Source organism: Papio anubis, chromosome 2, assembly GCF_008728515.1.
Source record: "Papio anubis isolate 15944 chromosome 2, Panubis1.0, whole genome shotgun sequence".
NCBI classification, from domain to species: Eukaryota; Metazoa; Chordata; class Mammalia; order Primates; family Cercopithecidae; genus Papio; species Papio anubis.
The window spans coordinates 101,938,388-101,963,128 of record NC_044977.1 but is presented as its reverse complement, the minus strand read 5'-3'; the positions used below and the strand labels follow the sequence as shown (position 1 = coordinate 101,963,128).

The 24,741-nt window shown below is 43.8% G+C and overlaps 1 protein-coding gene across 1 annotated transcript in view; it reads right to left on the bottom strand.

Annotated features, from left to right (window-relative positions):
- The window catches only part of SCN10A (sodium voltage-gated channel alpha subunit 10), a 102,659-nt gene that overhangs the window by 45,263 nt on the left and 32,655 nt on the right, over window positions 1–24,741 (bottom strand). Inside the window, exons 5-13 of the mRNA XM_009201166.3 lie at window positions 23,913–24,004; window positions 21,584–21,775; window positions 21,073–21,139; window positions 17,401–17,542; window positions 17,057–17,254; window positions 16,165–16,335; window positions 12,592–12,885; window positions 10,141–10,252; window positions 2,295–2,533 (exon numbers count right to left, since the gene is read on the bottom strand). Coding sequence (XP_009199430.2) covers window positions 2,295–2,533; window positions 10,141–10,252; window positions 12,592–12,885; window positions 16,165–16,335; window positions 17,057–17,254; window positions 17,401–17,542; window positions 21,073–21,139; window positions 21,584–21,775; window positions 23,913–24,004 — 1,507 coding nt within the window. The remainder of the gene's footprint in view (window positions 1–2,294; window positions 2,534–10,140; window positions 10,253–12,591; window positions 12,886–16,164; window positions 16,336–17,056; window positions 17,255–17,400; window positions 17,543–21,072; window positions 21,140–21,583; window positions 21,776–23,912; window positions 24,005–24,741) is intronic.

Sequence of the window (24,741 nt, the reverse complement as noted above, 5' to 3'; positions counted from 1 at the left end):
AGAGTCAGTCTGGTTCAGCAGTTAAAAAGTGTGGGTTGTGGGACATCACAGACCTGGATTAAAATCCCAACTCAGACATTTTCTAGCTTATGTAAGCTTGGACAAATAACACATCCTTCCTGTACCTCAATTTCCTCATCTGTATAATGGGCATAAAATGAGCCAATGCATGTGCAATTCTTAGCAAAGGGCCTGGCAGATAGTAATTCATTCATAAATAATAGTGACTAGTGAGAACAATGATTCATTGTCTCTAAGATTCTTTTAGGCTCTATGTGTCTCTAATTGTCTTAAATAGGACAGAATTCTGACGCTGAGAGAGGTCAGAACCAGGCTCGGGTCACACAACAACCAGCAGGGAAGGGAGACAGAGAAGGAGGAAAGCAAAGACCAGGGTCAGGTGCTTTTCCTTCATATCTTTTCATCTGAGCCCTTCACCAGCCTGAAAAACGGACAATGCATCCCTCTTATGGAGAAGAAAACAGGAGAGTTTCAGTGACTATCTCATGCCACAAGACTGTCCCTGTGTAATTCAAAGAGCATCTATTGAGTGCCCCTTGTAGGCAAGTCAGTGTGGTATGGTGGGGGGTGGGGTTGAGGTCTTGTGTCTTCCAGAGACGTGGGTCCACCCTGGCTCCACCCTCACCAGCTATACAATCTTGGGCAAGATACTTAACCTCTCTGAGTCTTAGTGCTTCCTTTTGTCATGTGAGGGTGATGATAACCTTATAATGTTGTTGTGACACTGAGATAACATTCATAAAGCACCTGACTCATTGTAGGCACCAAACACATGACTTTCTTGCTTTAAAAAAATGGCACTTTGCCCTGACACTGTGGAAAAGGCCTTTTCTCTCTCTTGCGTCCACTTTTCTAACTGTAGAATGAGGGTGTGGGCTCAAATGTCTATTCCATAAGGCCCTCTGTGGTCCTAGGCTGACTTCCTGGGAATAAGCATTCTCTTCTCTTTCCATTTTTCCTTTTCATGTCAACTTTAGGATGTGACCTCAGCCTAGGTGCTGCCAAAACATGAGTCATGTTGATTCCACCATGTTCCAGAACCTACTGCAGCCCCTTTCACAGCCCTGGATTATGCGGGAGGGAGTGGTTTCTAGGGATTAGTAGTTACATTACCTCTGGGCCTTCCCCCTCCACCTAAGTCTGCAGCCTGTAAGAAGCTGGATCCCAAAGCTGGACAGTTCTGGTGAATCCAGTAGGTCACGTCCAGAGTGGTGGACCCTGCTGCGGACATGAAGGCAGGACACCGACCCTTTCTAGTTTCTGCCTATCATGTGTGCATGTGTTTGAACACACACACACTAGCAAGTCCTGTGAGGTGGCTTAATTCAGGGGTTAAGAAAAGTGTGGGCTTGGGGGCCGGTCTATCTGGGTTCAAATTCTGATGTGGCCACTAACTTAACTTTATGATCTTGGGAAGATTATTTAACCTTCTGTATCTCCATTTTCCATCTGGGAAAGGGAATAATAATAATACCTACCATATAGGGTTGTTGTGAAAATAAAATGAGATAATCCGTGAGAAGCATCTGAGTATTATTACTATTCCTGTGGGTGGGGCAAGGTTGGAGCAGTTGTTCTCCCTCTGAGTCAGATACTTGATTCAGTATATAGTGAAATCCAGTAAGGACTGTATCTTGTTAAGAGTAAATAACACTAACAAATGATGGAGGAAAATTTAAAGTAGCATCATATCTAAACTAGACGCCAAAGAAAAGTTCCGACTTCCTGATGCTTTTGCTACAACAGCAACCGTGTTTCCATGTTTCCTCCCTTCCACGGTCTTCCCCTTCCCTCCCTAACTCTTTTTCTCCTTAAGTGACAGCATTGAAAATCGTGGCTACTGCTAATTGCAGTCATAAAAGTAATTACATTGGAAGGAAATGGACAAGTCCAAAGATTGTCTTTAGATAAAAAAGTGACATTTATCCTCATTTCAAGGTAGAGGCAACTGAGATTCAGAGAATTCAAGTGGTTGTCCTGTGTTTTATAAAGGGCAACTAGCTGCCTCTGGCTCCAGGCTCTCTTGGTTCACTTTCCTGTGCTTTTTCATCCCAAAGCCATTCCCACTGGCTCAGCCTGGGTCCTCCCACACTTGACCTCCTGAACCCACCCAGTGTCCACATGTCTCCTGCACTGCTGCTCTGCTTTCAGCTAATGGGCTCAACACACTAACCAATAAGGGCATGCCCCACCCCACCTGAACCGCACCCTGTCACCGCCCCCACCCCCGCCCCGGCCATGCCAGTGAGGGCAGTACCAGCCAGAGCACTCACAATGTTGCCTATCTGAAGCATGGCTTCGAAGGTAGGGCTCATGCCATGATGCTCCATGGCCATGAAGATGGTGTTCACCACGATGCACAAGGTGATGGTGAGCTCTGCAAAGGGGTCCGTCACAAGCTCAAAGAGAATTGTCTTGAGCTTCACCCACATGGGGCAGCAATCCCAGATCAGATACTTCTGAGCCAAGCTGGTCAAGCACGGTGGGCACTTCTGTTCAGACTCCTCGAGCTCTGCATTACAGGTGTGGTCAATGACAGCTGTCAGCCATGTGTCACCTTGGACCCCAATTCTGCGGTCATCCTCTAGGCCTTGTTGTTTCTAATAACTACCACCTCCAACAGTTTGACTTCAGTCGTCTCTCTGTCTCTGGTGTTCATTTCCTATATTTTGAACTCCTTTAGTCCTGCAACTCCAATTAATCTCTGACAATACACATTTTTACTGCCCATCACCTATATCATGTCCTTACTTCTCAATTTACCCAGCTTAGATTTCACATCCATCTCTCTAACTCCTCCCTTGCAGACACCCTCAATTCCTTTGCCCCTCTCCTCCTTCATTGTACTTGCCTGGCAAAACCTGAACTCTGAATAGACCTAATTTGTAGACTACTCTGTACTTGCACCCAGCCAGCTGGACCTGGCTGGAAAAAAAATACATAACTATGCTTACTGGCCCTCCTAGAGATCTGTGAGCCCCAGCCTTGCCCTGCCCAGAAATCTGGCTGTGTTTCTATGTTATATTCCTCTCCTTCAGTCTTCCAGATGACTGTTTCTCACTTCCTCTTCCCCCTCTAACCTCCAGCCTTCTTTCTGCTCCTCACTCTCTGTTGATGAGCTCCCTTTTATTTCACTCAGAATGTAGAATAGCTCACAAAAGAACTTCCCCTTTTTCCTACCACTAAATCTCTGGCATAGCTGCAAGTCCACCCGGTATTCTGTCTTCGTGGCCCACATAATGCGTGGGTCGCTCTACCCCTCCCACTTGTGCCAGGCCCTTTCCTCTTCTACCTATTCAAGGCCTTCATCATCCATAGTCCTCTTCCTTCCAGACCATTCCCATGAGTAGGTAAACATGCTTTAATTACCTTGCAGCTTTGAAAAAGTCTCCCTGGACCCCATGCTCTCTTTCATTACTGCTTCCTTAACAGCAAAATTCCTCCTAAGAGTTTTCTACACTTAACCTTCTACACCTCCTTACCTCTTTTTTTCTCTGCAGCCCCTGGAATCCAACTTTTACTGCTTCCAAATTCAAATAATCGATTTCCAGTTCTCATCTTACTCTTACAGCATTTGACAGAATTTATATTGTTCTCTTTGAAACCAGTGTTCATTTGGCTCTGGGGACTGCACTATCTCTTGCTTTTTCTCCCATATTTCTCCACTTCTTTTCACTTTCTGTTTTTGTCTCCATCTTCCTTTCCTGCTTGTAAATGTTGGAGAACTCAAGCATTCTCACTTTAGCCTCTCTGTGTTTTTGAACCTCATAGCCCTAAAAAACCATCTCTATGCTGATTTCCATGAAATTATGTGTCCAATTTCTGATCCCTTCCTGAACACTAGGCTCATCTCTCTACCTGCCTCCATTAAATCTCCATGTGGATCTGTAACTGTGGCCACCTTGATGGAGGGCAATTTCTTACCTTTAGGTTTATCTATAAATTCTGTGGCAAGACATGCATCTTAAACAGATATCAGCCTATGTGGGCAAAGAAAGATGATGTCCATTGTTTATAATCATAATAGAAAACAACAACTGATAAAGTATAATACATTATGAAAAAGGATGAGCAGATTTATTTGTAGTGATGTAGAAAAATATATATGTTTAATGTGTGTATGTGCATGCATGTGCTTATATATGCATAGAACATTGCTTGAAGAACATAAGATAAACTGGATTGTGGTGGGGGTGGGGCATGCACCAGGAGTGTGGAGAGCAAGAAGGGTCTATAGTGGGAAGGAGACATAACTGTCATTGCATATACATTTGCAGTGTTTACATTTTTTTTTTTTTTTTTTTACTATATGCACTTGAAAAATGAGTTTGGAGAAATAATTGTGCGCCCCTAAATTTTGATAACAGTGCTTTTTCCTGATAGATAATTTAAAAATGTGTATGTAGTCAAGATTTATCAGTAGTATTTTTATTTGTTTTCTTGCTTGTATGCCTTGCATATGAAGCTTTTCTCACTGCAAGGCTTGGAAAACACCTTCTCCATGTTTTTTTCTTTCTTTTGTAGTTTCACTTTTTCCACTTAAAACTTTGGTGCATTTGAAGTTTATTTGGGTAAAGAGTAAGATATTGATGTGGTTTATTTTTTCCTGTCTCTGGTTATTTATAATAACATTACTTATTGAATAATTTTTCACTTTCCTAAGATTTGAAATGTCATTTTTGTCATGTTATTAACATTTATGTTCATGTGTTTTCATATACACATGTCCATTTCTCTTTCACAGATCAGACTATTTATTTTCACCATCATGCTGTTTTAATCACTGACTGTGGATTTTAGAAACTACAGATGTCAAAACTGGCAAAGCATAGTTCTCTAAAGAAGCTGGCACATCCTGGGACCAAAATCAACAATCTCCGTTTGGAACAAAAGCAAGAACTTCCCTGGACCTATTTTGGCACTAAGATGAAGCACAGGAAGTAGTGATGAATGAGGACACGTTAGATGTGCCATTTTGGCAGGAAGCAGCCACCTGTGAGGCATGATGGGAAAAGAGAATCAGCTTTGTAAACAGCCTTGACATTGCTGAACTTGATTGATTGCGGAGACAGAGAAGCTAAAAGTACCTACTTGCCGGCTTAAAACATGACCATGGCCCCCCTCAAAAGGATCTGCTATGTAAAACTGATACAGAAAGAACTTTTCTCCCTTCATCCTGTTACGCTTAAAGAGGTCCCCATGCTCCTGTAACACCAATGTCTCCACTGTGCCTCCTCTCCTGCCACTGCAAGAGTCTGTTGAATATTCCTTCTTTTCCCTTACTCTTCAGTCTCTCCTACTGTCCCAGATCCTTCCCATTAGCATGCAAATAAACAAACAAACACTCCCCCAAACACAAAAACCAAAGAGTCTTCTTTCAATTCTACTTACTCTCTAATGTCATCTTACTGTCTCCTCTCTCTCACAGGCAAAATTCTGGAAAAAAATTGTCTGTACACCATATCTCCATTTCTTCACCTCTCACTTGTTCTTTAAGCCCCTTCAATGTGGCCTCTGCCTACCCTTTTACTCCATTAATCCTCTTTTGCTTAAATCACCAAAGACATCCATGTGACTAAAACCCCTGCACCTTTTCATATTTCATCTTACCTGACCTTTCCACAGCATTGCCTCTGTTGGCCTTTCTACTCTTCCTGAAGAAATTTTACTCTTGGCTCTGCATTGTATTCTTCTAGGTTGTCTCTTATTTCTGTACCTTCCTTCTCAGTCTCCTTTGCTGGGTCTGTCCCTTCTGCTTAACCATTAAACACTTAGTTTGTTAGAACTGTGTCTTAGTCCTTCTTCCCTTCTTACTTCAACCCTTCTGTGTTAACTCATCCACTTGCATCTTCTTAAAATTACCACCTATATTCAAACTGCTTTCATATGTATACATATATATGAAAGGTGAAGTATGTTGGCAGAGAAACCAGTTAGGAGGAAACCAAGTACAAGATGGCAGTACTTGAACTCTGGGGTAGTGACAGTGGGGCTGATGGGAAATGGAAGGATACGAGCGCTATCTAAGGGGCATAAGATTCAGGACTTTATGATGCATTTGGTTCTGGTATAAGCACCTTAAGATATGCTGATACAATAACTCATAACGGGAGCATTTTAGGGGGAGAAGGGAGCTTCACTGGGGATGAAGATGTTCCAAGGGCACCTGAAACCCAATATATCCCAGACTCAACTCATGATCTTCTCCTTTCATGTTTCCCCAGTGAAGCCCCTTCTCCCCCTAAAATGCTCCTGTTATGAGTTGTTGTATCAGCATATCTTAAGGTGCTTATACCAGAACCATATGCATCATCAAGTCCTGAATCTTATGCCCCTTAGATAGCGCTCGTATCCTTCCATTTCCCATCAGCCCCACTGTCACTACCACAGAGTTCAAGCACTGCCATCTTGTACTTGGTTTCCTCCTAACTGGTTTCCCTGCCAACATACTTCACCTCTTAATTTCATTATCTACACGTATCCAGAGTAACTTTTATAAAATGCAAAGGTAACTTCCCTGCCTCCAGTCCTCTAATAGCACCTCACTCCTCTTAGCATGAAGTCCCATATCCTTAATGTGGTCTGGGAGGTTCTTGGGATCTGGTCCCAACTCATCCCTCTAGCCTGATTTTGAGTTCTCCCGATTCTCTAGGTTACAGCTACACTAGGCTTTTTCATTCCTTCAAATGTTATTCTCTCTTCTGCTTTGCAGTCCTTTCAGCCTGGAATAATTCCCTGACTCCAGGCTAACCTTACCATATTTCACTCAGTATCCTGCACTTCCTCTTTAAGGCACTCACCACTCCAGTAACAACTTGTTTCATATCCTCGTACCCCCCACTAAACATGAGGGCAGAGACTCAGGTGTGCTCACTGCTGTGACCCAGCTTATTGAATTCTGGTTTGGACAACTGTGAAATCTCAGCTTGCATGCCAAGCATAAATGGTTCACATGCTTTGAGTTCAGTGAGTTGTCAAGCTTCTATTGGTTTGGGTCAAACTTTCTTAAGCACAATCCCTCTTAAAGAGGTGGCCTTTGTAAATCCTATTACGACTCTGGCAGCATGAAGCATCCTTCAAGTATCTCATGTGTGTAATGAATATAACATCCAACCAGAGAAGACGATATGCCCTATGCTCAGAAAACTTTGACTTCTTTGATTTAACCTAAGGTTTCCTCTCCCCAGATTTTCTTTAAACAGTCATTGTTTCTCTGGCTTTCTCTCTATTCTCACGGCATCTTCCTTAAGGGGAAGTCTGCCCTACCCCAACATATTTGACTATTACTTATTTTCTTCCTTTTTATCAGTTCACACTGTTATAAATTAGCATCACTCCCCTCCCCGCCCACACCACCCAAATATCACCTTTGTGCATGCACTTGTCTTCTAGGTAATGGAGATCAGGCTGTGAGCAAAACAGGCACATCTCTGCCCTCATAGATTTTACAACCTAGTGAATAATAATAGCCAAATGTGATGAGTACTTACTACATGCCAGTCAAGGTTCTAAGCATTTTGCTTGACCTGATTCATTTAATCCTCACAAAACTCTACAAGATAAGTATAGTCTCACTATTTTACAGGCTAAAAATCTGAGACACAGAAAAGTTACTGAAGCTCCAAGGTCACACTGTGTACCATAAGTGACAGAGGTACGATGCAAACCCAGGCAGCCGGGCTCCAGAGCAGTGTTCTAACTACTACCCTCTGTTGCCTCTCATTCGTTCCATGACCTTCTTTGGTCTTACCTACATTGGGATGTGTTTGGGATATGCATTTTGCTCATTCCTATCTCATTCTTGCAAAATGCATTGTACTTGCTGTTCACGTCTGCGAACTTTCTCCTCAGTTTCTTACATAGCTGATTCCTTTATTTAATTCAAATTTATGTTCTTCTTGGAGAGAACTCTCCATCTCCTTCCCTACTTTATGTTTTCTCCTATATATCTGAATATTCATGTTCATCTTTCGTGTCCCCTTCCCTGCTAGGATGTAGATTCCATGAGCTCAAGCTTGTATCAGTTCACCGCTGAATCCCAGCACCTGGAGCAATGCCACACACAAAAGGGGCTCAACAAATGCTTGTTGATAAGAGAATAAATGAAAGAAGAGAGAAGGAGGAAGCTTAACAGTTTTTGAGAATAAATGAAAAAACAAACTGTTTGTTTGTATTCAATGTTTGCTGTTTGATGACTAATAGCAAAACAAAAACCAAAACAAACAAACAAAAACAAAGAAACCTATCTGGTTAAGAAAAAATTGTGGAATAGCAACTTGGTCAAATTCCATGCCATGAAAAATGTTAGAAGTGCAGACTGTATTACAATGAACAGTGATATTAAATAATTATCAATGAGAAAAAATAATATAAGGGAGTCTGTACACGTTGTTGTTGAGAAATGGGTGCACATTTCTCAAAGCACAAACTCAGGTATGCAAGAAATGTAACTTAGTTGAATTCAATTTATGCTTCAAGTCCTCACCATGGGAATTATCTTTTATTAAGTCAATGTTGGGTACTATTTCAATATCTGAGTCTGTGTCTGAGTTTTATAGGGCTCGAACCTGGTGGAGAGTTGAACAGGTCCTTTGTCATTGCAAAGCGTATTTTGCCTGAGTTGTAGTTCCCATCTGGTCCCTGGTGGGAGAATCCATGAAGATAGCTCTTCTCTTTCTAGATTCCCTCTGCAGGTCTCACTCATCTTTTTCCACAGCCTTCATTGGAGTCTAAGTCATCACCCAGTTCCTCTCTGCCATTGTAGAGCCACAGGACCCTCTCTGAGGCTGCTTCAGGCCTTCTCTAACCTAAGGTTGACCTAAGCTAAGGTTACCTTTCCCCAGATTTTCTTGAAAACATCATTGTTTCTCCTGCCTTTCTTACTCCACTCTCACAGTATCTTCCTTGAGTGGAAGTCTATCCTACCCCAAGATCTCTGACTATTCCTTATTTTCTTCCTTTTTATCAGTTTACATCACTATAAATTAGCATCACCACCCAGATATCACCTTTGTGCATGCACTGCTCTTCTAGGTAATGGAGATCCAGCTGTGAGCAAAACAGATACATCTCTGCATATCTGGTACATTACTGGCCAGTTCTACTCTACAATTGCCATGCATGTGAATCTCTCTCTAAGGCTTGCCACCTTTGGCTTCACCTAGAAAGTAAGGCACACATTGGCTCTGTTTTGAAATCCCTCAAACGTTTTTTCCGTTTTGGTTGCTCACCATTTCTTCCCCTCAAATTAGGATTCAGCCTAGGGCTGGGAGGAAAACACACAGGACTCCTTCTCAGGAGCACACTGGCACTCAAGCTCCCTTACAACTCCTCCAGCGCAGGTCAGTTTAATTTGTCTAGGGGAGTAAGATAACTGGAAATGACTAAGGTTGCATTCTCCATACCATGAGGCAAAAAAAGGCTGGAATAGAACAGACCTCCTGCTCAGGCTTAGGGGGATGCAATCACCCTCTATGGCAACATGTATGGATAGGTGGCCATGACTATTGCCACTCTCTTCTTCTACTAGCCCTTGGCTTGAAACCTAGACACATGGCTGGGGAGACTGAGTGGATTCCCACTTGATTGGTAGAATTCTGAATTAACAAGGACTTAGTTAAATTGACTGATTAATGGACTTAAATTGTCTTCCAATATTCAGCATAATGGGGGCTTGAACAAGAAATTAAGTTACAACTGTGTAAGTTACAACCATGAAAGATACAATTTTGAAACCATGGAAAGGATAATTTTGCTATGTTGGAAAATTAAAGATGGTTAAATTTCTTGCACACCTGAGAGCTGGCCTGAAATTCTCTGATGCCTGCCAGATCACTTTTTAAAATCTAGTTTTGTGATGCATGCAAAGCAGATACTAATTTGAACAAGAGATGAGCTGGGATATTTTATTCATCAAATTATTTGTTTTTAAAAAATTATGCATATAAAAAAATCACATTGATAAAAGATGATGGGGCCTAAGACATAAGAAGGAGGAGTATTAAGAATTCCAGTACACAGAGATGGACGCTTTGACACGAGTTAGAGACATTGCTTCTGCTGCTGATATGGGAATTCATCATGGCACAGCGGACGAACGATGCAATGAGCAGCACTTACCCTCAAGGACGGAGGTTATGATACTGACAACACTCATTGCCCTTTGGGCTCGGAAAGGTTCATCTAAGTATTCTGCTGACAAGAAAGTCTTCTTTTGTCCTGCATCGAATGCCTGCTGAGACACAAACAGAGTCAGGACACTCCCTTAACCTGACATCTTCATGGCAAAGTTGGATCATTCAGCCTCCTATTGGCCAGTCTCATATATAGTCATATGTCACTTAATGATAGAGATATGTTCCAACAAATACATCATTAGGTGATTTCATCATTCTGTGAACATCCTACATTGTATTTACACAAACAAATGCTATAGCCTTCTATACATCTAAGCTAAATAGTGTGACCTATTGCTCCTAAGCTACAAATCTGTTCAGCATGTTATTGCTGAATACTGTAAGTATAAACAGTTAATAAACATAAAGAAAGTTTATAAAGTTTCCAACCATGAGGACTAAGCAAATGATACTAGTAGTCACTATTTATTGTTATCTGTCAGACATATATAATAATGTTGGCACTTTATTATTTCATTTAACCCTCCAGCTATTTAGAAATCTTTTTACAAGGGGAGACGAGTAGGCTTGGATAATTTAAAGGACTTGCTAAAGGTGACTCAGGTGGTAACTGGCACAGTTGGGACTAAGATACAGGTCCATACTAAACAGAAGGGCCTAAAGAGTCAATCTTTCACTAGCCTGGTAATTTAACTAGACTGAATCAACGTCAGAATATCTAAACACATGATAATCTCAGAAACAGAGAAAAGAGGCTGAGGGCCCATCACAAGAGACGCATAAATGCCTTCAATGAGGCATTTTCTAGAGTGCTAATGCACTTCCAGCGAGCCCTGCAGGCTACCTTTGACTTTAAGGCTCTGTTTTGGTGATTCCATTTGCCTTGGAGACGTACTCTATACCTTCTCTGCGCTCTCTGTGCCTGGGGAGGGAGACCTGTACAAAATGCATTACCCTTGCCCTCTGGTTCTGGCCAGGTTTGGTTAATGGGAGGCATAGGCAAGACATTCAAGGATAGAAGGAGAGACAAGTCAGGTATTTTCCCCTGGCTGCTTCTCTTCTGTGCTATGACTGAGTAGCAGAGCTGTGATCCTCTACTAAGATCACAAGTTCTGCCACACAGTCTCTCTGACACATGAGGGCAGCTGCTGCTTTAGTCTAATTCTGGTCCTTTCCTTCATCCCTTCAGCCTAGGCATGTAACAACTTCCCCCTGTTACTAGTTTCTAGGTGCCTCGCCGTCCCTTATTCATTCACTAAGCCCAGCCCACACCTCTGTAAATACTTTACTAAACTCTACTAGCCCATTGGAGTGGTCCATCTGTTTCTTGCTGAGACCCTGAATCACATGGCATCAAATTAGAGACCGAGCTAAGGCAACTCTGTAAGACTTACCTGTATCAGTGGAACCATATATTGGTCTCTTTACAATTCTGTCTGCAAATTGCTCTGTATCCCTGGCTAACCAGAGAGGGCAAATGAAAAACACTAGAAACATCATTACTGAAACTGGAGGGGAGAGCTCAAATTAACTCACAGCTCCCAATCCAATGAGGAATCCCTGACTTGCCATTACACTCTGCTATTATTCTATTAAAGAGTGCTGGCCAGTTAGTCACTGTTGCCTAATTTGTTCATTTTGGCAAATTATTTCTTCGGTGAGTAAAGCAAGGAATACTGTGCTTCTATTCAGATCTGTCTTAAGAAACTCTCAGAATGTATCTGGGTTCCATTTGCCCAGCCTAGAGGAGTTTGCATAGAGCCATAAGCAGGAAGAGAAGGGTCCTTCAGTTTTTCTCATACCTGTCCAGGAAGAAAGGAGGCCTATCACTGAGGCAGTGATGTTGAGTGGGGACTGAGAAACACTGATAAGAAATATGGGGTCGGCCGGGCGCGGTGGCTCACGCCTGTAATCCCAGCACTTTGGGAGGCCGAGGCGGGCGGATCACAAGGTCAGGAGATCGAGACCACGGTGAAACCTCGTCTCTACTAAAAATACAAAAAATTAGCCGGGCGCAGTTGTGGGCGCCTGTAGTCCCAGCTACTCGGGAGGCTGAGGCAGGAGAATGGCGGGAACCCGGGAGGCGGAGCTTGCAGTGAGCTGAGATCCGGCCACTGCACTCCAGCCTGGGCGACAGAGCGAGACTCCATAAAAAAAAAAAAAAAAAAAAAAAAGAAAAGAAATATGGGGTCAAATGGAATATAATTTGCATCACTGTACGGCAGAATAAACCAGAAAACCTGTTTGACCTCAGGCCAACTCAATCTCTTTTTCTGGGTCTCATCTTCTATGTCTGTAAAAAAGGAGTAGAATGGGGAGGCATTGGACAGGATGATGGCTAAAGATCCCTTCCATTGGTGACACTCAGGCTTTTTGGCCCAAGGTTTCTAGCTGGAAGACAGCCTGGGGGAGTCTGAAGCATTCACAAACTCACCGAGACTTCAACAGCTCCAGGGGCAAGCTCACTAGTGGGTGGCAGTGGGTGTTCATCTTCTCCATGCCTGGAGTCAGGGTTGCTGGGTTGAGGAAGAGGGCTTCTAGGGAGGGGGCCTTGCTGGCCAGCACTCCCACCCAGCAGCAGGGAGCCCCGATGGCTTTCATGGTCTCCAGGAAAGACTCCATCATCTGTGACTACCTCAGGGAGTGAGATATCTCGGCCGGGGGACCGGAAATGGAACACACTGCCATGGCTAGCCCGGCGTTTTCCAGAGGCGAGGCCTAGAAAAGACTGGGCATTGCCCCAAAGGAGCAAGAAGGCTGGAAACTGGTCTTCTGGAAAATCTAGAGCCCAACACTTCCCTCTACCTACTCCCATTTCCCTGCCCCTATTTTTATGACCTTTCAGTAGCTAAGTAAAGGCACAAATCTAAGGGGTATTCTAGGTATGCATGGTGAGGGAAAAGGAAAAAAGGAGATTCTAGACAGACTCGGGGAAAGACCAGGAGAGAGGAGAGATCACAGGGTGCCGATGCTCAGCAAATAGGTTATCATGGACAGGCACATGTCAGAGGAAACCTTGTCACCTGGATAGGTCAACTGTTTGCCAACCTTTGGCCACAGGGCTAGACAAAGCTGTCTTAAGTTCCCTTTTCCACATGCAAAGTTGTCACCTAAGGAGGCTACTACACATACCAGTACTGGAACATACTTGGTAAGTGGTTGTTGAATGAACGAGTGCACTTCATTGTCTGAAAATTAGGTTGTGCAATTCATTAGATCCTGTCTGTATGAGTGTGAGAGTTTGTGTTGCACTGGAGGAGACAAGAACTGTACAGTGTAATGAGCTTCTAGGATCCCTCGAGGGTTGAACAGTCAACAATGGAGAGATTGAAGGAAGGGTTGCAGCCTAATTTCCTGGAAGAATAATGTCATTCCTCCAAATCAATAAACATTTCCCATCAACATCTTCCATTGAGGGAACTGTGTGGCTTAAAGTTGCCAGAGAAAAGAGCTAATTCATAAGCCCAGAGCCCTCAGAGAATTAGTGTGCTGGGTTAGGTAGTTCCCATGACCATAGTGAAACTTGATCATAGCAAACCATCATTTCTGTCCTCAGGTGGTCTATAGTATGTCCAAAATCTAAACATTGACCTCATACCAAACTCTGATCATACTGACTTATTCTACTCACCTTCCTTAATTCCTTTTATTTACCAAACTACTAAAGTGGAGAATCTTGCCAACTGGGGTTCTCCTTACTAATCCTCTTATCTCACAGAACCGAAGTTTCCTCTCTTGATAATTTGAAGCCCGATCCTGTTTAGCAACCATTACTAAAAGCCCAGTATTATAAAAAGTAGAGTACTCTCTGCCTGTAATACATGCCCAAGGACTATAGAACTCATATAATGCAAAAATCCTTCCCATTTTTGAAGCAAATGAGAAAAATTGACACATCCATATTAAAGAAGGGAATACTACATTATTTGCACTTGAGCACCAAGCAAACCAATGAAGAAACTGAGAAGAAAATTTTGGTTGCATATTTGACAGCAGTGTCTCCTTGGCCACGAGTTATTTTAGAATTAAGCTTTTTGACAAATGGTGGGCAATGTCTTCTGAGTAAAAACATTAGAATTGCTTTAAAAGGCATCCTCTGAGGAAACCAACTGGTCTGTGATTTTCCACAAAAACCCTCCTGGGTCTCTCCTATATATTCCTGTATTTCATTTCTGTGGGTTATAAAATGGCTTTATATAAAAACTGCGTTAGGTCTATTTAGCAGATGAATGTACCTGGGAAAAGAGGGAGAAGATGCCTTCCTGGATGGGCTCCAATCAATCAGTCAGCATTAAAGCAGTACTCAAATGGTACCTCCCCATCTTTGCACATACATGTTGTTCTTTCTGCCAGAAAAATACTCCTCACATTCTCTCAAGTCTTCAATTACTGGAAGAATCCCTACATGCTATTTATTGTTGACCCCAATTATCCCCTCCTCCAGGAGGCCTTTGCTGATACCTATCCAGCCCCATGAGAGTGGATGTTTCTTCCGTGATTGTCAAAACACCACATATGTGTCTCTAATACACTATTTAACGCATAGCTGTGTTTATATCTGCCTCCTCCACCCAAATGGAAATCCTTGGGGAGAAGAACATGTTCTAGTCATCTCTTTATACCAAGCACCTAGTACTGTTGAATGAACAAGTTGCAGCTCTTCTTTTTTCCCTTTGAAAATAAGCATCACTGGAGAGACAAGCACACATACCAATTATTGGACATCCAAGTGCTAATCTGCGTGGGGCTGACAGAATGGGGGTAATTAAAGCCCAATTCAGTGTCATTGACATTTCCATGGAAGCTGTGATTCATCCTGTTCTGTGATTGTCTGAACTGTGCCCCATGTATGCCAGGTGCTTCTCAAAAGAGGCAAAGCAAGAAAGAGGAGGGCACAGATGCAGATAGATGCTGAAGTGTGGGTGTGTCATGAGGTTGGTGTGCATGCGAGTGTGTCTGTATATGCACACATAAATCTTAGGGTTGGAGAGATGGTATTGCAAAAAAGTAAAACATCCTTTGGCTTAGCACAGGGAAAGAGATTGAGAGGGAAGTGAGAGGCATAAAACATAAAAATAGCCATGTTGATCCCCTTTTCCACACTGTTAGTGTGGAGCCACCCTCCCACACAGCCGATATTATGTGTCAGACCTACAGAAAGGGCATATTTGGGGTAAAAGGACTTTCAAGGGGCAGGAAGGTGGTGGGAGGAAGCATAGCGAGGAAAGTTGCAGTGCAAATTTTAGAGTGGGAGGCAGAAAGTTATTATGGCGGGAACAGAATTGCTACAGGGTCTGAGGTGAGGTGCTGAAGCCATTCCCAGGCTGGATTGTGTCACAGAGATGGGTGCTGGGAACTTTTCTGCTAAAAACAGGTGACAGCTTGAATTGCAGGGCCTTAGGAAGGAGGTCAGAAATTATACCCAATAATTATGTAAAATTCTGATGCGTCAATTTTAAATAAACTAAGTAAAAAATAAAAACCATCTCGACACATCAGAAAAAAAAAAAAAAAAAAAGGTGTGTGAAGGATCTTAACACCACAGACAGGGAACCTTGGGCTGTAGAACTGCAGACCAGAGCATCAGAAGGAAGCTGACCTTTGATGTCCACAGACACCTTAAGATTGGCATGTTCAATATGGGCTTCCCACCTTTCCTACAAACCTGGGTTCTTCTTCCAGTGTCCTCATCTTGGAATCACCATCCATTTCATTGCCCAATCCTGAAACCTGGGAGTCAAATTGGACTCCCCTTTCCTTTTTCCACAGTCCACAATCCCAATCTTGTGGATCCCCCTCGCCTAAAGTGTCCTTATAATTCACCCCTTTTCCCCATCTATAATTACACTTTCCTAGTTTAAGACAGCATTTTGGAGGGGTGTCTGGATCTTTCTAAGCTCTGTGCCTCCAGCTCTTTCCCTGCCACACACTTCTTCCCACTCCAACCCATTGTCCATGGCAGCTGCAATGGTGGGTAATCTTTAGAGCACAAACCTGAGCCTCTTACCATCCTGCGCTGGTTGTAAGGATCAGAACGGGGTGATTTGTTGTCTTCTGTGGAGCCCTCTGACACTCTTGACTTTATTCTGTGCCTTCTCTCACTGGCATTTTTGGAGGTTAAAGGTGATCCGTTGTGGGAGTGGAGAGAGGTTGTGTCAATCCCCAGCGCTGCCAGCACCTGTGAAGAGAGAACAACAGGTGTAGCCAATAGTATTTGCTTGGACTTAGAATAAATGTGTTCCTCAGACATGGGGTGCCAGGTGGGTGAGATATCTGAAACAGAGAAGCTCAAGGGTTAGGACCTGGGTGGTGGTGGGATTAGGTCATGGCAGGAACAGACACCTCTGGGTCACCCCCCACTCATTCATGGGGCACTGTGTTGGTGCCCCACCCAGATCCCTTTCACCAGATCAGCACACCTATCCTGAGCTGCTTGAGTGGCAGCAGTTAATGACTCATACTTGCAGCATTCTGAAAAAAAAAAAAAAAGCTCTTTTGGCTGCCTGCTTCTAGGATAGGTATGGGGAGGGTACAAACAGCTGGCTCCCTTGCCTCAAGGTAGGGCTAACTGTGGTACAGGTCATGCCCCAGAGTTCCCCATGGCATCAAGCTGAAGCTGGTCTCTAGCTGAGAACACTCCTTGTTTAGTTCCACCCTCTGCCCCATTCTGTTTTCTTTAACTCACTTTCTCCTGAGAGCACTCCCTCAATAGGTCACTTGCACAAGAATCCTCACTTAGGTTCTTCTTTGAGAAAACCTGAGCTAATATGGTCCCTGAGGCAAGATAATTCCTCCTATAGCTCCCTAAATGGCAGCCCTAATTAAAGTGGCTACTCCAGAACTCTATCCAAGAATGGAAGTCTGCAACTTTCTTCCCAAAGCTTCCACTCCTTACAAACCTCCTGCTCCTTCCGGAGCTTTTCGAGGGTCTCCTGGAACAACTTCTCCTTTGCTTCAATTTCATCAATGGTTGCCTTGTTCTGCTCCTCATATGCCATGGTGACTACAGCCAAGATCAAGTTGACCAGGTAGAAAGATCCCAGGAAGATTACGAGCACAAAAAAGATCATATAGATTTTCCCAGAAGCCCTCAGGGTCTGCAGATTCAAGGGAAAGAAGATAAACCTGTACCCATAGCACATGGACCCCTGAATTTAAGTCAGGCTCCTCCAGGAAAAGCACAGCCATGCAGGTGACCCACCAGCCTCCAACCAAGTCTGTGTGGGAGAATGCAGCTCAGTACCTGCTGGTAGAGGCGTTCCCAGGAATCCTGTGTCATGAGGCGGAACAGTGAGAGGAAAGCCCAAGCAAAGGAATCAAAGCTGGTGTAGTTAAAATCCGGGTTGTCAGAAGTTTTAAGGCAGATATAACCATCAGGACAGTGGCTGCAGCAAGAACAAAGAAGGTCATCCCCTGCTTATTGCACACAAGGCAGCCCAGGGCTGTGAGACAACCACAGAGTTTTATGTCAGAGATCAGAGTTCAAGACCTAGTCTTCATCTTATTAGCAGGATGATTTTGGACACTTGGTCTGTTTAGGTCTTGGTTTCTGTTATCCATAAAATGGAGATGCTAATACTTTCACGTCAGAATTTCATGCACAGGGGAGTTGTCTGGGGAAGGCAGCCGACTGCCCAGACATGATACCATGAGCTCTTTGCCAGTTCACACCAGGGAAAGGAGAGTCAGTAGCAATAATGCAGACTTAAAACCTGAGCCTGTTGGCATCACCTGCAGAGTTGTCTATCAAGGGAGGTCTCACATTAGCCAAGTTCACTGATTAATTATACATAACAGTGGAAATAACACTTTCCACTTACTGAGCACTTTCTGTGTTCCTCTCTCTCCCCTTAAGTGCTTTACAAACACTATAATTTAATCACTCAATGTTCTTTCTTTACAGATAAGGAAGCTGGGGGTCAGAAAGAAATCAGATGCCTAAAACTATGCAGGTGTCAATATATTTATTAAAAGGAGAAATATAACTGTCAAGTAGCCTAATACTTGAGTCAGCCTAGTCTCCTCCTGAAGATGGCCTGTGAAGGAAGGACAAATTGAAAATGACTGCCTGGTGAGTATTGGGGTGGGAGTGCTCAACTCCTTCCTCTCTCTCATAATAGTAGGATGAGTTGATGTCAAGAAGCATCTCTCAGCTCAGGGAGCATAAAGGGCTCTCATCTATCCTAGTGGAGATTGCCTGATCAATGAAACAGGAATGCCTCGTTTGAAGTCCCAAATTATTATTTTTTAATATTTTTTCTTTATTTTCCTTTTTTATTTACCTGCATTCCTTGTGAATACATGGAATTCTTTTACTCCCAGGATTTCTCCATGAACTCCAATCTCTGGGGCTCTCCTTATCCCAGACATCCATGTGAACAACGCATACCATGGATTAGAGCTCTGACAACTTAAATCTAATCAGTTCCAATTCTATCTCCACTTCGACTGAAGATTGCAAGTTCCCTAGCTTTGTAGACCCACATTTAAAGGCAGGCTCTCGGTTTGCTCTCCCAAGGGCCTAGGCAACCCGTTACCTGTAGGTTTCTTAATTAACTCTGAGGGCAGCCTTATTTCTATGTCTTCTGTAGAAACCCACTGTAGTCACTACATATCAACAGTTCACTGCTCTTAGGATTAAATGAGATCACTGCACAGTATCTTGCACTTCTGCATAGTAAATATTGTAAATAAACTGCGAAGGAAAATTCCTATTGTTTTTAACCTTGGAAGCTGCTGAAAAGATAAACTGGAATAATATATAATATATGTGGAAGAACACCGAAAATTATCAGCTATTTTCTGGTATTCATTTTCTGCCTTGAGACCCCTGACCTTCCTCCCACAGTGCCATTGGTCAATGTGGGCCTTTCCTCAGGGCTCTGGCTTCTCTGCAGCCCCACAGAGGACCCAGGTTTAGCTTTCATGGCATGACCCTCCAGGGCTCACTCTGTCCATTATCCTGAGCTGGCCTCTCTCTGACATCCCAGCCTGGTCCACTCCCCAACTGCCTGGCTGCGACCTGCTCCGTAGCGGGCCTGGCCTGTCGGGGAGCTGAGCTGTGGAGATGTGTAGATGGACTCCACAACTTTACCACAAAAAGGACTTGAGCTGCTCTGGAGCCATTGCCTTGAGAAATGGCATTATCTAGACAGAAGAAGGATGCTGAGGGGCTTGTAGTTTACATTTAAGTCAAAGGCAAATGAAAATTGATGTCAGAACAACCGTCCCATGAGCCAAAGAACCAAATGCCAAGTGCATTTGTGAAAGAAGAGTCCAAGGAACCTGATGTTGACCAAATGCTACTGCTTGTTTCCAGTCCTCAGCTCTAACTGAGATTGTTTTCCTAGTGAGCTGATGAAGGTGGAGCCTCATGCAGGCTCCATACAGGTCCACCTGGGCAATATGGAGCCGTCAACCTCTCAGGGAGTGGGGGCATTGTGAGCTCTGCTCTTCCAAGCTCTCAGCCGTGGAGGTGGGTGAGATGGCCTTTTTGATCTTTTGCCTAAACTGTTTCTGCTCATGCTTTCCTCCAGTGGCCAAAGCAGCAGGCAGAGCTGAGGGGTCCTCATCCCTTAGCTTTGTCTCACATTCTGTTCTGCGACCTGGAATGGCCTTCACTCAAACTGTCTTGTATTCACCCTGTCTGGAGACATCCTACCTGCCCTTGAAAGCTTACCTCAAATACCACCTCCCAGAAACCTTCCCGACTTTCTCTCTTGCCTCACACCGCCATCTCACTGTGTTTCCCCAGCCCTTGAAGCCTCTAGTAAAGAACTTGTTCTCCACAGAGTAGCATCTTTATGTCTATGCATGAGAAATTGCAAACTAGCAGCTTATAGGTTGGATTTGGCCCGCAGAAATATTTTGTTTGGCCCAACAATACGTAGACATTTTTGGGAATAGGTAGCCAATATTTATAGTTGGGACATTTTATATAAAAATCTAAATTTCCTATTTCTATTTTAAAAGTTGGAAGAGCTGGAAACAGTGAACCCACATTTCCACATGGCAACCAAAACCTGGACCGAGCAGTGGGGTTGTCCCCTTTAGAGGAGGCATGAACTCTCAGCCCCTAGGTTCCCTCCTGGCCCATTCCACTCATTTGTTACTATGAATCTGGCCTCTGTAAGAATTTGAAATTGCAAAGTCTGATACATGTGTTTATTCCTCTACTTGTGAGGGTAATGTGGCTATAGAATGGAGTTAGCTGTGATGATTAAGTGTAGAGAATTTGACACAAATACGTATTGGTTCCTTCCTGGGGTAGATTGTTTATTAAAATGGCTATAATTCTTCTCCCTGTGTACCCACATCCTTTCCAATGTGACTTTTCAGCTCCTTCCATTGAGTGATGAAGTCTATTTCTCTACTTCTTGGATCTGGACTGTACTGGGACTTGCTTTGGTCAATATAATGTACAAAAGGTACACTGTGTTGGTTCTAAGCCTAGGCCTGAGGAAACTTTGCAAACTTCCACTGTTTCTCTGGGAACTCTGCCATGAGAACAGGCCCAGGCTAACCTGCTTGGAGGTGAGAGGCCACATGAGCAGAGACAGGACATCCTAGACCAGCCATCTCCAAGTTAATCTGCTGTCTGCATATGCATGAATGAGCCTAGTCAATGTCAGCCAATGCCCATCTGATCCCAGTTCATAATGCTGATGCACAGAATCAAGAATTAAATAAATTGTTGCTTTAACTCACAAAATTTTGTGGTCATTTGTTATACAGCAAAATCTAACTCATAATTCCCTCCCCATGAGCTCTGGGTTGGCAAAGAGCATGATTTATTTATTTATACATCTTTCCCAGGACCTGCAACCCCATCTGTGCCCATAATATGCCAAGGACAAGATGGAGAAAGAGAAAGAATTGTTGGGAATTGTTGCTTTGTCATAAGTTGGAAACTCACCCTGAGTCAGATCCATTGCCACACAGTAAGGGATCAGAAGTGCCTCGCTTGTTTATGTAGATATCTGCTGAAGAAAGGAAGAAAAGAAAGCCTAACAGATGGTTCTGAACCCTCCAACCCAAGCCTTGTGTGGTGAATGCAACACTCCCAAGTCTTCCAAAGTAAGCTCCTTTGGCTATAGGTACTCAGTGGGCATACTGGGCCACATAGAAGGTGTAAAGTCACATCTGAAAAGAGAAGAGCTGAGCAGTGACTTCGGCTCTCTGTCTCCCCCAGCAGAGGTAGAATGACTTGTCTCTAGATTTATGGCTCACTTCCTTGCAAGAGGGATGCTGAGCAACAGGAAATAGAATACCCAAAAGTAAAACACAACTCAAGAGAAGCGTTTTGGCAGGAAAGGGGAATCAAAATATACGTCTATACACACACACAGGGGCTCCATATCCCCTGTCCCTATATGGTACCAAGGTTCCAACCAGACCTTGATCCCTATGGAAGAAACTCCACTCACATTTTCTGTGAGATGAGTAGTTGGTTGTCTCATTGACAGCCATATCATTCTTGACACATTTATTCTTGAGGTTGCCCTTGAAGAGTTGCAGCCCCACCAAGGCAAAAACACTTAGGCAGAAGATGGTGAGGATGGTCACATCAGCCAGTTTCTTCACTGAGTTAATCAGGGCCCCCACAATGACCTTCAGGCCTGTGGGAAGATGACAGTGGTATGACTACACGGATGAGGGAGCACACACAGAGCACACATCTTCATCTTAGCCATCCTCCCTCATCTCTACATACAGGAGTGAAGTATATACACACTCCAGGGCAGTTCCAAGACCTTTCCCATCCGAAGCTTACATTTACCTGAGAGGTAGGCAGTTAGGCAGGGGCTATTCTCATTATAAAGACGATGCAACTGAGACCCAGGCAATAAATGTTTTATCATCTTGAAGCTAATAAAATTCCTGACACTAGCAACTCAATTTAAATAATTCATGCTAAGTACCTACTTTTTCAGGCACTGTGCTAGGCATGAAGCTACTAACTTCACCCCAGTAATTTGGCATCTGTCTTTCTGCATGCATCTCTCAGTTCTGGGAGGCAGCTTGAGACTCGGGACACATGAACCTCACTGTGTGTGTGTGTGTGTGTGTGTGTGTGTGTGTGTGTGTATGAGAGAGAGAGAGAGAGAGAGACATGCAACAGAGATAGAGTGAAACAAAAATAGACCAAGAGAAAGAAAAAGACAGAGACACAGAGAAACAGAGAGGTGAGTTTTGCAATAGAGAGAGACTGTAAGAAACACTGAGACAGTCACTGGGGCATAAATAGAGCTTGTGCCAAGCACAGCTGGCAGCAAAGAAGGATACACCTGCTTGTTTAAGGAGGGATGATTTGTTGCTCTGGTAAGTAAAATCAACTTCTTTGGGAGAGCAGCTTCACAGGTAGCAGAAAGAACTCTAACCAGGGAAGCAATTTAGGATTTATTTTTGGTTAGTCATTTTGGTCAGCAAATAATCCACTGAGCACTACATGTGTCAGTCCCTGGGCTGGGAGCTGAGTGATGGCTAAGGCAGCAGCATGTCGAGTGCTATTGTCTGAAAACTGAGGGGAAAGTCCATAGCATTACTGAGCAGATGGGCACACAGGGAGCAGCCATTAACTGAAGTTCTAGGGGTAGGAATGGGGTGGGTGGAGTGTGAGAAAGGTGGAAAAAACCAGGGAAGAGGTAAAACCTTGGCAGAGCCCTGAGGAATGAGTGTGAGTTGAGTAAAGAGAGGAGGAAGGATATCCCGGAAGAAGGGGCAGCATAGTCGAAGGCTAGGAGGTGAACAACGGTATGGAGTATTTGCGGAACCATAGGTGGATTCCAGAGCACGGTGAGAGGTGAGGAGAGGTGAGAGATGAGGCAGAAGAGGGAGTATGGACAGACCAGGTCTTGCAAATAAGATAACTGGGTCTTCCCAGTTGAGAGTAAGTGAGAGAGATATGAAGGGGCAGGACCAGGGCTCTCTTCATGAAGAAGTGTGTCCAGTGGAAGCTGGCAGAGAGTTTCCAATCTTTCCCTGCAGAGCCAGACAAGAAATGGTAGAAAAGACTTCCACTGTAGAATGGGTGTTTCTGTTTACAGATGAGAGAACGAATGCTCAGGGTGAGAGGAGAGAACCCATCAGGCCACAAAGGGGAAGCGCTGAGTCCCATTTCAGAAAGTTTACCTTGTCTCTGGCCTCCCCATCCTCACCATCAACCTCATGGGGGATGAAGAGTAGTCGCTGGGCTACTGGTGTCAGTGGAGATCTCAGAGGTCCCATACAATGAGCTTTGATGGACTACTTTTGTGTCTGAATTCTCAGTAATCAAGAATTGCCTAAGTCTTTTTTCCTCTGGGTGTCTAAAGACAGGATTTTAGACCTCTGGAAATAGTGAAGATACTGGGACTGCTTTCTCCCTTCCTCCCCATTTCCAAGTTTAATCATTTAGTTTAAGGTATAAATAAAAATTCAACTGGGGGGGTCTTGCCTGAATCCCTCAACCAGAATAGAAAGTGAAGACATGCCCCTCCTGTTATGTATTGATTATGAGGCCATGTGGTATGTGGGAAGAGCACTGGCCTAGGAGTTGGGACAATAGGCTCTCCAGGTCACACTGTCTCTTACTAGTGATGAGGCCTTGGGTTCATATTTCCTATATTCCAGGCCTCAGTTCCTTTGTCTTGTAAATGGGGACAATAGTCTTTGCCCTGGAACCTTACAGGGCTCTTGTGAAAATTAAAGAAGGGAGTTAGGCTGTGAAAACTAACATATGCTCTGTGAATAAATGTGCTGGTTCAAGCAACTCACCTGGGATCACAGAAACTGTTTTTAATGCTCTAAGAACTCTGAATGTCCGCAGGCCTGAGATCCCACGGAGATCTATTGCTGTGCCAACATACCTGTAGGACCAGAAGTTAGTCATCATCTCTGCAACCAAGGGTCCTGGGGATGCATGCAGCATAAATAAGGACAACTTGGGGTATCATTAGCCTAGAGAGCATGCAGCACAGACACTTAGAATCTAGTGACACTGCCATCTATAGACTGACACTGACACTGATTTCATTATTGTAACATCTTTCAGAGTGGACCCTTTGAGAAGATGCATTGCGATCTAGGCAACACTGCATGTGGATGGATCTTCAAACACGGGGGTTTGACTAACCAGTCTCCTCAGACACTGATTTCTCAGGAGGAGACCTCCATGTCAGGGGGGTACAAGGCTGAGCCTTGTCTGATCCACTGTGACAGGCTAACTATCATCTCTGATTTGAGGTCTTTGACATCTCCTCATGGGCACGGGACTAATCTTGGAAAGCAATGCCCAAAGCGGTACTCCGTGGCAAGAAAATTCCAGGCCATACAATTCCAAATGAGGAAGCTGAACTGAGATGAAGAACCATCTTCAGAGTGTGAGCGTGGATACACCCATAAGCCCCACATGGACACACATGCGAAGCTTTTTATTTTATTTTATTTTATTTCAATGGTTTTGAGGGAACAGGTGGTGTTTGGTTACATGAATACGTTCTTTATCTGTATTTCAACAGTTTTGGGGGAACAGGTGGTGTTTGGTTGCACTGAAAATTCTTTAATGCTGATTTCTGAGATTTTGGTGCACCTATCACCCGAGCAG